Below are 14,968 nucleotides of genomic sequence, written 5' to 3'. Positions count from 1 at the left end.
GTCTCCTATTGATAATATAATAATAGTTATGACACAAATATACAGTAGAGAAGCATATTTGTCATTTGCACTCTCATTCTATTAAAAATAAACACCACTACTGATCAGACTGAAATCAATGTTGCTACCATGTTTTAGTGCAACAGAACTCTATACACTTTACATCAGTTTATTACATTCCCTTGTAAAGTGGTGAGTTTGGAATATTCGTTTGTAAAACCCCAATAATATTTCATTGAAAAACTGGGCTCATCCACCTTATTGACACAGAGTGCCATTTCTTATTTTCCTGGTCAATGGCTGTGCCAATAAACAATAAAGATGCGCATGTGATTTTCTGAAGTTTGACTCCAATTGTGAAAATTTTTCTATTCTGCATAATCGTTTATTTATTTTGTTACAAATGATATTATCAGCATAACAGTTTGAGAAATATTTGTGCAAAACCCACATGTGAAAAATCTTGCATGTGAAAGTGCTTTAATGAAAGAAGAAAAAACCTGTCCTTTTGAACAAAATGAATTAACACAGTAAATGTCACAAATTGTGTGGAATCTTACATATTTCTTATATTACGTCACACATTTTTCAAAATCACGCAGTGGGGGGTGTTCGTGATCGCGGCCCATTCAGCCCCAAGGTGCATCGGACCGGTATGCCAGATTACCAGTCCAGCCCTGGATGTGTACCATTCAGAAGTGAGCATCCCTACACCCCATTTCCTTTAAAGACTTTACCCTCCATTGTGAGAGCTTTGAAGAGCTGAAAGGTGTGTGGTTCAGAAATAGTGGCCTTTTGATCATTTCATTATAAATTCTGCAACTTTCAAGCATTTAACAGTATTTAAAATATTCATGTTTTGTCAAACCAACATTATCTAGTTCAACCAGTACATTCGAAAAACAAAAAATCAAATATCAATATCTTTTCTCCAACAACTTAAGCAAGTTATATTTTGTAATTTAGGGCAAGCTTTCACACATAACATATTAAATAATAATCTATATATATTTCTATATAATGAGATTTTAAGTACATGTCGTTTCAATTCAATAAATACTAATATTGAAATATCAGTAACAATACAAACATTATTGTTAATTTTACTTTATCAAAATCAGCAAATATTTCACATCAAAAAGACGAGTGCATCACAATATGAAGATTCAGCCATTCAGGAAACTATATTACAAGGTCTTCTACTTCCAAGAGCATGGACACTTTCACCAGGAGGCAGAAGAAATCTACCATATTGCATACAACAGGGTTTTCCACAAAGTTTTGATCATGCTGATGATGTAGAGGCTTTAGAAAATCATGTAGCAAATATAATATGCATCATAAGGTTAAAGTGTGGCTATGAATTTTTTTTATTTGAAGTAACAGTAATGCAAAAGTGTCTTATAACAGGGCCCTGCTGAGGTGTCCACATATTCAAGCATACATTAAACATGTGTTTTCAAAGTTGATAGGCAGTGAGACCTCAAAGGCACCCCCATATAGTGCTATTGCTATACAATGTATTTATAATTAGTTGTGACAGTGTGTTGCTCATCACAGAGAAAGTCGTTCATGCAACTGCAGTTTTGATGCTGCCAGGGGGCGCCATTCGACAGTTGATGGTACCAAAACGACTATTCAAACACATGCAATGTAGCATGTCATATTTCCACATAAACTTAAGGCTTCTTGGTCTAGGTGCATGATTCTCATTTAGTGTGAGAGGGTTCAAAATCTGAGACAGGCCCGCTTTTTTTACTGGCACGTTATACTAACAATAATCAAGCAAATATTTTAGGCTAATGTTATTCAAACAGTACAACAAGCTACATAACAGAGACAAGTATTTGAGTGTATTATGTGAATACATAGTTCAATGAAAGTAATTGCTTTCCTTAAAAGAAGTTAATTTATAAAAGCATGTATCAACCTTAAAGAAAATAGTATTTTTAAACTTCTTATTAATGCTGTACTTATGTAGCCTACAGAACATTGTGCTGTACTAAGTTGTAGGATGTGGGAATATTTAAAAAATCTAAATAGGCTACAATTTGTATGTTATGACAGACAGATCCTGCCAAGGATGAGGGTAATAAAATAAAAAAGAAATCTCACAATTTCAGCATTATATCTTGCAATTTCAACCTTATTTTGTTGTCACAATTATGAGATATAAAGTCACATCGGTGAAAGAAAAAGACAAATACTTTTTCTCATTTCTTCCATTGCAGGATCATAGTGCTATGCAATATTAAGTATTTTGTCAAAATTTAAGTGTGGTCTGACTCGGTTTAATCATCATATTATATAATTAACATTCCAAACATTTGCTTGGTCAATACTGACTTTAAAAACAAAAATGACAAAACACATTCTTAATTTAATACTGTAATATATACTCTTTATAAAAAGACATTTGTGACATAAAAATGAAAACACAATACAAGCCAAAATATGCACACTGGTACAAGTGTAAAGGAAATATGCATAATTTGCACTTCATGCATAATATCTTCATTCTGTTTTGGAGCGCACCACGTTTATATAGCTTTTGATGATGTTTTAATACAGTGTTAGATCTACTACCTCCTCTTATTAGGCTTCACATACTTACAAGAGAGTTGTAACTGTAGCAAAATGTTTATAGATTTTTAATCGACACAGCGGCATATGATCCAAACATACATATGAAATCAACTTCTCTCACTCCCCACGGTAGCACAGATGACATCTAACACGAGCTTGTTGTGATTATCCAGAGCGTTAATATAGAAACAACAACTAACTTTTTCCATGGTCAAATGTCTTATTCATTAGATTACTTTGAGATTTATAAGTCAATGCTAATTTGAAATAAATGTACTCTGTTGCTGTTGTGTCAATTGGCTATCTGTGTACCAGGCCTGTCTCCACAGGGGTGCCTGGTTGGACCTGGCCCACCCAATGATGAGATTGACCCATTTTGGGAAAATACACCTCCACCTGCCCCAGATTTACCAAAATGGCATAATCAAGGTAAGGGAAGAGAGGCAAGTTGTTAGTTCAATTGAATGTTTGGGAATTAAAAATGATGAGCCCAGGTCGCTGAATACAAGCATCACCCAAACATACATGTAATGATAAGAGTTGGATGGAACAAATCAGATTCCACCCCAATGTATTCCAGTTAGAACAAACTTCATGTCCAGGTGCCCATGTCTAACTTGTGTAGGCTATAATTGTAAATATAATGTATCAGATAAGGACAATGAATATAGCACTGAAACCCTAATGTGATCCACCTTATAATCCTTGACACTAAATGAGCAGAACTTTGTATCTTCACCCAAATCTACTTCATACATTTCTACGAAGAATAGCAAAGTTGGTAAAATGCTAACTTAAGGCAAGGCACCATGTAAGCCTTGATTGACAACGATCAGAGTAGTAGCTAACATTACACTAACCACGGAGTTGAAAAAATGTTCTTAAAGTAACTCAAAAAATCTTATGTGAAAATTAAAACAAGGTGCTTTTGTGGTATCATAAAGTGTTTTACAATCGTAGTGTGCATAGCACACACTCTCGTCATGTAGGCGTGTATGGTTCTAGCTCTACAGCATAACAGTCAGAAATAGCATATAAAACCGTAAGAGTTTGACATGTAGCTTAGTCTTGCTGGGCCAGTGTTGGAAGGTTAACAAGGCGGACATCAGGAACAGGTAGAAACTCTAAAGTAGCACTGCAGGTAACTGTCGAGCAGCTATTGTCATTAAACTTCTTTTGTCGCAAAGCTGGAATTGGAGCTAATCTCCTCACCGCATTATGTCACAAAGCCCTGGAGGATTACAGACACGCCTAGGAGATGTGACTTTGCAACTCCATGTCTTTATTAGAGCGTGCGAGTTTGTCCCTGCAGACACAAACTCTGTCCTGGCCTGTCACTTTAAAGATTTAAACATGGCTCAAGAACAGCACAGTGATCTGAAATGCAGTTGATAAGCTACAGGCTATACTAATAAGGAAGTCTAAAAATGAACAACTGGAGACAGAGAAAAAAAAACCCCTCTTGAATGGACCTTAATCAGGCTACAGACAGCATAGTTATATATAAGTGAATGAACTCAAGGTTCTGAGGGATAATACAGACCATTCACCAGGTTGTAAGGTCAGAATTCACGTCTAATTTTCCAGTGCGTTTTGTCAGCTGGAAAGTTTTTTAGTAATGATCAACACCTAGATACATAACAGTTCAACCTAAACAAATTTGCAGACTGTACGTCTATCCTACACAGCCTTGTTTTCAAAATAATTAAATAAAAAAATGGGGCTGACCCTGTCCAAGTTCCATTGTGCTCTGGGGGCAGCACTATTAAAAAAATAAAAAAAGGGTCCTGGATCAAGTTTTAGTGGCCCTATTTGACCTGGATCAAGTTTTGGTGGCTCCTTATATAGCCCGTATCAAGTTTTAATGGCTCTAAATTCAAACTGTACATAATCAATAATGCACTTTCATGCACAGGCCATCATATTCCTAAAGAGAACCAGTGACCTGGACTATCACGGTGTGGATTTTGTAATATTCCTAGGATGGGATTAAACAGATTATGATAACTGATCTTTAAAAGGTGCACTCAGCAATTTTTGTACTCCTTAAGAAATGAATTGTAATTTTGAAATGTATATAGATATAAAATCATGACCACTCACATGAGACGAAGGCTTCAGTCATTTCAGTAAACTTATAAAAGCTATTTTATTCTACATGTAGAGGGTCCCCTGATGGGGCTGCCATGTTAAGATCACATGACTTTCTACAATGACATTTTGCATTTAAATGAGTCTGCATCCACGCCCCTAGATGTCAGTGTAAGTCCAAGACATGCATACAAAATTACTGAGGGCACCTTTAAACCCTGTTTCCTAAACTCTCCATTTCTGCTTTGGGTTAAATACAACTTAAAATGTACAGATAAACTGTTTTGAGACTCACATTTTGTAAACAAACTTACTAAGAAACAAACAAAAAGCACTTTGATAGAAATCCACTTACTATGGAAGTCTATGGAGCAATTATAGGATGTTTCCCCAAAGAGCTCCATTATCAAATCTTCCATGATAATCGACAGCAAGTCACAGATATGGTCTATCAAATTTATGTAGTATTTGACCCAAAACATTCCTCTATGGCAAAGCTTGGTCACAACTCCAAACGTAATGGCAAATTAAGTTTTTCCAGTCCCTTGTTGATGATTATGATGACTTTTTTCAGTGAGAAAAAAAAAGAAATGTTGGACAGCCTCAGTTACCATTCAATTTCATCATATGGACAAAAAGAACAGCGTCAACATTCTTCAAAATTTCTCATGTTCCACAGAATCAAGTCAGTCTTACAGATTTGGAACAACATAAGGGTAAGGATTTTCATGTTTTGAACCATTTCTTATGCTGGTAAAGCATAGCGATCAAGTATCTTTTTTAGAGTGCAAGTTTCAACCACGATCAACTAGTGCTTCCTTGCTGACATGGATGCGGACATGGTGCAATAAGTCTGATCTGGCTATGTTTCTTTTTGGCTGTCATTTAGGATATGTATATCAGAGCAAGACACCTCAAATAGCTATGACTGTCACTGTCTCTGCACTAAACTAATCATTACGCAGGGATTCCCCTGGAAGAGTTTAGAAGACCGAAATGGGAGATGGGGTAAAAGGAGGACAGAAAAGTTGGAGGAAGGCAAATGGGTAGCAGTTGTTGTGGTAAGCTCAGGATGAAGTGGATCACCTGTTTCAGCTTGAGAGTGCAAAATGTTCAGGTAGGAAAGAAAACAAATACATATCAATCATCATCAAGTAACTTTTCACAATGCAAGGCCTTGCAGACACACCACAAAAAAAAAAAAAAAACGGTGCTGATGTAATCAGTTTATGCAGGGCATGGGTGGTTGGGGTGCCTCCTGTCAGGTCCTGAATGATGATAAAGACCCTTTCAAATATGGAGTCAATGAATATTACCACAGAGATGGTTAAAAAAAAAAATGGCACCCTCATTAAATCAGAGGGCTGGGTGTCCAGTAAGTTTGTAGCATTATTTTCCAATGTTTCCATGCTCTCCCCGTAGCAATGAGAAAAAAAAACTATATTTTCCATAGCCATGAGTTGCGTCAGCTTATTGTGAAAAATGCTTAAATTCTTAAAAAAAAAAAAAAAAAAAAGTCAGTTAAATTTTATCAACGTGTTTGAGTGTTATTTATAAGGATAAGGAAGGGGTCATAAGGCCACCATGGTGCAGGGGTGTTTAAGTTTGCAGGGCAGGATGCCCCTGTTGAGCTGGTAGAATTCTACCAGGTGGATCAAGTCTGTGAACTTGGTGGAGCCATCATCAAGGCTATAGAAGACCTGCCCATCCTCCTCAAACTGCCAGTGAGAGAGAGAGACAGAGAAATCAGAAATTTCACTTTCCTAGACTCTCCAGTCAAGAAACCTAAAAGAGAGCTAATTATTCATTATCATATCATATATATTTATACAAGTATGATATTTGAAATATATATTGTATTGCACAATACAGAAATTTTCGTTTGCATAATGTTTTTTTACATGTGTATATTGCATGTGTACAGTTGAAGTCAGAAGTTTACATACACTTTGGTTGAAGTAATTAAAACTAATTTTTTAACCACTCCACAAATTTCATATTAGCAAACTATAGTTTTGGCAAGTCGTTTTGGACATCTACTTTGTGCATGACACGAGTAATTTTCCAACAATGGTTTACAGACTGATTGTTTCACTTTTAATTGACTATCACAGTTCCAGTGGGTCAGAAGTTTACATACTCTAAGTTAACTGTGCCTTTAAGCAGCTTGGAAAATACCAGAACATGATGTCAAGCCTTTAGACAATTAGCTTCTGATAGGTGGTGTACTGAATTAGCTGCAGAAGGGACTGGTGCACTTCACAAAATAGATGGCATCATGAGGAAGGAAATGTATGTGGATATATTGAAGCAACATCTAAAGATGTCAGCCAGGAAGTTAAAGCTCTGTCACAAATGGGTCTTCCAAATGGATAATGGCCCTACCAATTGTGGCACAATGACTTAAGGACAACAAAGTCAAGATATTGGAGTGGCCATCACAAAGCCCTGACCTCAATCTGATAGAAAATTTGTGGGCAGAACTGAAAAAGTGTGTACAAGCAAGGAGGCTTTCATACCTGTCTCAGATACACCAGTTCTGTCTGGAAGAATGGGCCAAAATTCCAGCAAATTATTGTGAGAAGCTTGTGGAAGGCTACCCAAAACTTTTGACCCAAGTCAAACAATTTAAAGGCAATGCTACCAAATACTAAGTGTATGTAAACTTCTGACCCACTATTATTATTCTGACATTTCACATTCTTAAAATAAAGTAGTGATCCTAACTGACCTAATACAGGAAATGTTTTCTACAATTAAATGTCAGGAACTGTGAAAAACTGAGTGTAAATGTATTTGGCTAAACTGTATGTAAACTTCTGTCTTCAACTGTACATTGTTTATTGTGTCTTGCAAGATCATGCTAATTCATCAAATTAATTGTAAGTGCAACATACAGTTTTTGGCTAATAAACATTCATTTTCATTCTTGTGATTCTGAGAAGCAAAATAAGTGATTATTAGGTACTCACGGGTAAAATCTGGAAGTGTTTAATCTTCTGATGATGGCACAGCGTGAGAACAAAAGCTTTCGGGTTGCTCTGGCTGTCTCGCAATAGGAACAACCTGTGAGATCAGAAAGTTAACAGGTAAATTCCACTGTCTTCAGTAAAAACTTGCTTTATATTATCTAACATGTGGAAAATGCTGTACCCATCCACTTGGCCCTGTTGAATGATCATTCTGTGGGACTCCTCTCTCATAATGCGCCCGTGGAACCATAACTGTGTTCTGTGGATCACTGGGGACACAAATTAAAAGAAGCACTTTTAGCTATTCATGTGGTCTTCAGTGAAGGCAGAGCTTACAAAGTACAGTTAAGTAAAACTGAACTGTAATGCCATGCAATGATTATTTTTGTTAAATTAACACCAGAGGATTTTAAATACTAAAACATACTAAAGATGCAATACTCACCTGAATTTAATGGAGAAGGATGTACAGGACTGGGGCTTCCCAGCAAATTAATTCTCTGACTCCGCTTCTATGCAGAGAATGTTTATAAGTGAATCAAGAAAACTATACAAATTTTTTCATAGAATGCGCGTGTATGTGATAACTACTCACTCTCCAAGTGTGTCCCTCTTCTACTGCTGCGCTCTGTGCCTCCACGGGGTTGTCAATAACACGGCCCGTTCTGCCGGAGAAATCCATGGCAACCAGGGAGTTCTCTGACACGCTTCGCTACAGTAAAAATAATAAAACACTTTATTGTTGTCCCTTGAGTAATGAGTAATCATTTAACAAGAACTAGGCTATAGACCAGAATAGAAAGAAACACATTCTGTTATTTGCTTGTCATTTGTAATGGCCAAATTGATGACAAGGAATTAATTACATTTGAGAATTCACTGTAAAAAACGGTATGAATTAATAATGATTCTTATGAACATGGGAAAGACCTGCACCCAAAGGTTTGCAATACAGATTCAAAGTAATGCATCGACTTCATGACATAAAAGGCTATATAACTCCTTTTGAATTTATTTAAAATAATATGAACAGTACAGTATTAATGGTACTGTCACCATGCTTGTTATAATGTATCCTTCACGCAATATATGAGCAAAAAAATCCTAAATGATCCTCTAAAATGTCATTACAATTACAGTACACAGTTATTCATTTTAAGTTTCCATTGAACCTCTCTAAATAACACTGATGCCTTAATACCTTCAAAATTAATCCCTAAGCCTCTGTGTTAGCACAGTTTCCCCTGTATTACATAAAAGTTCCCAGTGCAAATCGGTGTAAAGGAATCTATAGCTGCATGCTTCATTAGCACACCGTGTTCATACTGTTAGGAGAAGATAATCTACAGATTAAGTGACCCCTAGGCAAGAGCGTTCCTAAAGAGCACACAGTGTGCATAAAATACAAGGTGAGCTCAGTGAAGCATGAAAGGAGTACATTTAACCCACCAACTGCACCATAGAATCTACACTGATTAGCATAAAACAAACATGAATAGGTTGATAAGAGGCAGTTTCTTACCACAGGTGTGCTGAAGTTTGAGATGGTGGCCTTTCTCTGGTGAGGTGTCTTGTAATTTTGATAAAGCATAATACCAAACTAGACAGGAGAGAGAGAGAATTTGAATAGAATTAAAATAAGGAGAGAGAGAGAGAGAGAGAACATGGACGGACCAAATTTCATTGGAGAGAATACAATATTTCCAACATTTTTCACATTGAATTCAATGCTGGATTTTTTTAAATACCCCAAAAACATTTGGCCTAAATACCTGAATAAATTTAAGTATTTTAAGAATTTATTACAAAGCTTTTCAATAAAAATAAAAAAACCTCAAACTGTAAAATAAATTAATGGTTCTCAGCAGGAAACCGATGGAGTGCGTACTCCAGGTAGGGAATGAGGTTTTGCCCCAAGTGAAGGAGTTCAAGTACCTCGGGGTCTTGTTCACGAGTGAGGGGACAATGGAGCGGGAGGTTGGCCGGAGAATCGGGGCAGCGAGGGCGGTATTGCATTCGCTCTATCGCACCGTTGTCACGAAAAGAGAGCTGAGCCGGAAGGCAAAGCTCTCGATCTACCGGTCAATTTTTGTTCCTACCCTCACCTATGGTCATGAAGGTTGGGTCATGACCGAAAGAACTAGGTCGCGAGTACAAGCGGCCGAAATGGGCTTCCTCAGAAGGGTGGCGGGCTTCTCCCTTAGAGATAGGGTGAGGACCTCAGTCATCCGTGAGGAGCTCGGAGTACAGCCGCTGCTCCTTTGCATCGAAAGGAGTCAGTTGAGGTGGTTTGGGCATCTGGTAAGGATGCCCCCTGGCCGCCTCCTTAGGGAGGTGTTTCAGGCACGTCCAGCTGGGGAGGAGGCCTCGGGGAAGACCCACGACTAGGTGGAGAGATTACATCACCACACTGGCCTGGGAACGCATCGGGGTCCCCCAGTCAGAGCTAGTTAATGTGGCTCGGGATAGGGAAGTTTGGGGCCCCCTGCTGGAGCAGCTGCCCCCGCGACCCGACTTCGGATAAGCGGTTGAAGATGGATGGATGGATGGATGTAAAATAAATGTATAGATTTAATGTTACATCAACTTCCATTTGTGCATGTTTTTCCATGTTGAAAATTCAGACCTGATGTCCCAAGGGAGCATTTACATTCGCTTACATTAATGCATTTGGCTTTTATTCAAAGCAACTTTGAGTGAATCCAAGATTATTAATTTATCAATACGGGTGTTCACTGCATAAAAGTTTATGAGCAGTGGTGTGTGTTTACCTTGAGTAGTCTGAAAGCAGTCATCCAGCACGTTCTGCTCTGTTCGTCTTCAGCACACAACATCTTCAGCTCCTTTAGTTCTGTCCTGCCCTTACTGGGCTGTCAATCAAGCAAGATATTTACTGTCAAATCAAGGCACTAAGGTTAATAACTACATGCATGCACTGTACCTGATGAGGCAATGCTATTTATGGTATTTCACTGATTTATTTCACCTATTATTTTTAACAGCATCACATTATTTGTAACGGCATCACAACAATTACATCTTTCCTCTCACCTTAATGCAGAACTGGTAGTCTGTGGGTGCACTGTGCATCTTTTTGCCCATCGTCACAGTGAAAATATTGCTTTCCTCCAAGTCGGACAGTAAATGCAGGTGCCTTGGTTCCTAAATAACGCAATTAAACCTCAATCAAAATGCTCCATCTCCCACACAAAGCCCAGAAGAATGATTGCTTTAAACAGAATCAAGCAGCAATCCTGGAATTTCCTGTTATTTTAATCAAATATGTGCATGACATCTAGACAAAATTGCATATTTCCAAGAAATATTTTGTAATACATATTTGCAACTGTCAAAAGTAAATTAGCAACATTGAGTTAATCATTAAAAAACATTAAAGACTTGTTAAAAGTCTAGCTTGCCTTTGACATTCCTTTAGTAGAATAGTACAGTCCAGAGCGGCGCAAAAACATATAAAGTTTCTTCCAGGACTTGCGGCCCGTCTCTTTCATATAAAGGAAGCCCTGGATTTCAGGACAGCTGCTGGAATTCAAGAAATTCTGCACAGGGGAGAAGAGCAGACAACCATCTGGAAACTAAGTTTTAAATCTGGATGCCTTCCATGCTTCAATATGTCGGCCTCTCCATTATCAAAAGACAAGCTTGTACTCAGAAAAAAAATAAGCTGTTTAAATCCATTCAGATGCACATTCTTACATCAGATGCACTGGCAATCACACAGAGTCATATAAGCCTGACGCACGGGATAATAATGTGGGCTAATCCAGATTTTGCTGTGTCACAGATCCATTGCCGATCAGCTGTATGTCTTTCTCACCTGTAACATCTGTGACTGTGGGATAGAGCCATTTGATTCTTGACACCATGCTACCATCTGCTCTGGAAAGAAGTTCTACAGGAGTAAGATAAAGAAAGAAAGCTCGGTCAGTAAAGACTGTGTGTCTCAGACATATGCCAATAGACAGCAATAGTGACTGCCCACATTTTCTGCAGCCCTTGATTCAAGAGGTACGTTTCTCATTAATTTTCTTCATAGGCATTTGTTTCAAGGCATGAACCAAACCAACTCAGAGGTCAATGAGATAAATTTTCATCTGAAGTGATTTACATTTCCATGGTTATAATGACTTCTACGATATGAAGGGATGGGAAACGTAAGGATTTTAACTATTACAGTTCTGGTTCCTTTTAATGATTACAATTCCTAAATGGTTCCATTAATGATTCATACTTTGGAGGAATGCAATTTGTATATCGTTTAATACCCTCAACAGTCTTTTGACAAATAATCTTTTCAGATTTCAACAAATCAGGAATATATTTAATACAATTCTTACAACAGTTGTGCCAAAACTTGAAGTGTAGGTCTACTACACACACACACTTCAGTAACTGCTTCAACTTAAGTGATGTTCATTCACTAAAAAAAAGAACCAGTTTATAATAGTAATTTGTTCTGGAACCACATTACTGAGGTTGTGCTGTATGTTTCGCGCTGTATGTTTCAGAGCACAGCGCTACAGCTGAGTAGCACAGCAGGAAACACTGTCAGAGAATAGTATGGTGCTCCATCTGGAAAATATGCATGTTCAAGAACAGTTAACAAATCTGAAAGCCGGTTCATATGGTTCAGGTATTTTTTACAAAAAATTAACACGTTCCGAATTAGAACCGGTTCTTGGTTCCCAACCCTTTTGGTTGTCTCTTCATAATTTTAGGTAGTTTATTTGTCATTGGGAATTTGACTATTAAATTAGTGCAACTCCACATCCACATGTGTGGACATTATATTTTGGCTTCGCTATATGCAGCGCATAATTTACATGAATCAAAACCGGCTGAATACGGTTCACAACACTCAAGACTGTCATTGAGTTAAACGTCTGGCACAACACGTAAAGTGCCTCTGGTAAACATCTTTGGGTAATTTCGCTACATTTGCAATATTTTATTATCACTGTACTATATGTTCTATTCATTAATAATAAATGCATTCCTATATATTTACGTGCATTTTCACATTGAGAACCATTGGGTTCATCAAAAAGCTGTGTTGATTTCAGAGTAAGGATGAAAATAAGGTGCATTTTGAAACAAAATCAGATCAAACATTCAGTTTCAGGCTGCAGATTATGTTTGTACCACTTAACATGTTTGGCAGACAATGATGGGACAATGATAATCAATTCATATATTCCAAATTTTTAAAGCAAAAGATTAGTTTACCATATTTGGCAGTAATTGGATGATGCTGGCCATTTCTTTGAATAATAATTTTTTATTCAGCTTAATAGAAAATCAGCAATAATGGCTACAATGTCTCAAAAACACGAATAACCAACACCCCTGGAAACAAACAATTTGAAGAAAAAAATATATATACTTTCTATAGCTTGATATTTAAAATTTCACAACTTAGTCCTGCCATCCACATATATGGACATCAATTTTTAGGAAAACTATTTGGTCTAGAATTTAGTTTTTTGATTGTTTATTGGTGCTACTAGTTACAGATCGAAAAGGAAAATGGCACACAGACGTGGAGTCTCAGGAGGTTAAATATTATTTATTTATTAAGTTAATAATACATTTACAACTTACACTCACCGAGCACTTTATACTCCTACATATTCATGCAATTATCTAATCAGCCAATCATGTGGCAGCAGTGCAAAGCATAAAATCATGCAGATACGGGTCAGGAGCTTCAGTTAAACTTCACATCACCGTTCAGAATGGGACAAAATATGATCTCAGTGATTTTAACCGTGGCATGATTGTTTGTTCCAGATGGGCTGGTTTGCGTATTTACATTTCTGTAACTGCTGATCACTTGGGATTTTCATGCTCAACAGGCTCTAGAGTTTACTCAAAATGAAGCCAAAAACATCCAGTCAGCAGCAGTTCTGCAGACTGGATGTTTTGAGCTGACAGAAAGGCTATGGTATCTCAGATAATCACTCTGTACAATTGAAGTGAGCAGAATAACATCTCAGAATGCACAACATGTCAAACTTTGAAGTGAATGTGCTACAACAGAAGACCACGTCGAGCACTTTATTAGGACCATGTTGTTCCTATTAAAGTGCTCAGGGAGTATGTGTGTTCAACAGAATCATATTGTACAGTATCATCATTTAACTTCTGAGCTCATGGTAGGTTTTTCTTGTAAGCTATACATTTTATCAGTATGTGCCTCCCTGGAGTTTGAACCGATAACCTTAACAAGTTAAGCTACAAGAACACAATCGTAAGAAGCATGCACAAATTCATGCACACACAGGCTAAACCTCCTCTAAAGCTAATTTGGATGAGTTGCACGAAGCATTTGCCAAAGCCAGAGATTACCCAGAGCAGGTTAAGTGCTCTGTCAGAAAGACTCGGACTAACCGGCCCAAAGACACCTTAAATGCTGACACACACACAGATACATGCAACTGCACATACCATTCTAAAGCACAGGCTCAAATAAGATTAAGATTTTGCTTAATTTTTTCAAAGCATACAAAAAGTCAAAGGCTTATAAAGCGAGATAAAATAAAGGTGCAGTGTTCACACTGTAAGGCGCTTATGTGACAGGTTCAAGTGTACTTGTATAAATGGCATCAGTTAAAAGGTGTCATGTACAGGCTCACAAGAAAAAAAGCTGGTTACTTGCTTTGTGAGGTGGAACATGTAAAAGTTGTTCTGATTGGCTGCAAATGGATTAACCATGAGGTTCTTCCTGCGTATTGAAAACAGGAATGTGGGTACTTGCCGGTTTATAGAGATATTTAAATTTTTAAAGGGCTTATAACTTGTAGGTCATAAATCAATTATTCTTAGTGAGGTATTTGAGGATAATCAGACTTTAATTTCAAAGGAGTTTGACTTGGATGGTGGTCCTGATAGAAGGAAAGACATAGGTGGCCTGAGAGAAATGAAGGTTGTTGGTGAAACGCATACAGTTTGGAACTCACCATTGGGTTTCTGAAGAACTCATATTTGGCATAGTTCTTCCTGAAGAGGAACTTGCTCTCTGGAGACATGCATGCCTGCACCTGGACCACCAGCTCATGATCTTCCAGACACCTCTCTGTACACAAACAAAAAAAACAAAAGCGATGGTCATGGCAAAACTATAAAAGGACAAGTGTTATATGAATAATTACTGAAAAAACAGCCAAGCAATCGACTAGTTGCCAACATACTGTCATTTTACCTTCAAGGGTTAGGGCTTTTCCAAAATACCTAAAAGAAAAAAAATCCCTAGAATATCCCAAGGGTTTTTCCAAAATCCATAAACCAAGATCACAATTGTA

At 37.5% G+C, this 14,968-nt stretch overlaps 1 protein-coding gene across 3 annotated transcripts in view; it reads right to left on the bottom strand.

Moving 5' to 3' along the window:
- Nucleotides 1-398: 398 nt before the first annotated feature.
- Nucleotides 399-14,968, bottom strand: part of LOC127650325 (growth factor receptor-bound protein 10-like) — an 80,893-nt gene continuing 66,323 nt past the window's right edge. For 2 of the 3 annotated variants that reach the window (XM_052135669.1, XM_052135670.1), the window contains 11 exons: nucleotides 14,627-14,742; nucleotides 11,485-11,559; nucleotides 11,069-11,206; nucleotides 10,701-10,811; nucleotides 10,421-10,519; nucleotides 9,172-9,249; nucleotides 8,245-8,361; nucleotides 8,095-8,161; nucleotides 7,831-7,918; nucleotides 7,650-7,743; nucleotides 399-6,395 (listed from right to left, as the gene is read on the bottom strand). In XM_052135669.1, the coding sequence (XP_051991629.1) occupies nucleotides 6,249-6,395; nucleotides 7,650-7,743; nucleotides 7,831-7,918; nucleotides 8,095-8,161; nucleotides 8,245-8,361; nucleotides 9,172-9,249; nucleotides 10,421-10,519; nucleotides 10,701-10,811; nucleotides 11,069-11,206; nucleotides 11,485-11,559; nucleotides 14,627-14,742 (1,130 nt within the window). In that variant the 3' untranslated portion in view covers nucleotides 399-6,248. The remainder of the gene's footprint in view (nucleotides 6,396-7,649; nucleotides 7,744-7,830; nucleotides 7,919-8,094; nucleotides 8,162-8,244; nucleotides 8,362-9,171; nucleotides 9,250-10,420; nucleotides 10,520-10,700; nucleotides 10,812-11,068; nucleotides 11,207-11,484; nucleotides 11,560-14,626; nucleotides 14,743-14,968) is intronic. The other variant, XM_052135671.1, reaches the window with a different exon arrangement.

The sequence above is a fragment of the Xyrauchen texanus genome, chromosome 10 (assembly GCF_025860055.1).
Source record: "Xyrauchen texanus isolate HMW12.3.18 chromosome 10, RBS_HiC_50CHRs, whole genome shotgun sequence".
Lineage (NCBI taxonomy): Eukaryota > Metazoa > Chordata > Actinopteri > Cypriniformes > Catostomidae > Xyrauchen > Xyrauchen texanus.
Note: the sequence above shows the minus strand (reverse complement) of the source record. Positions and strands in the feature narration are given on the sequence as shown.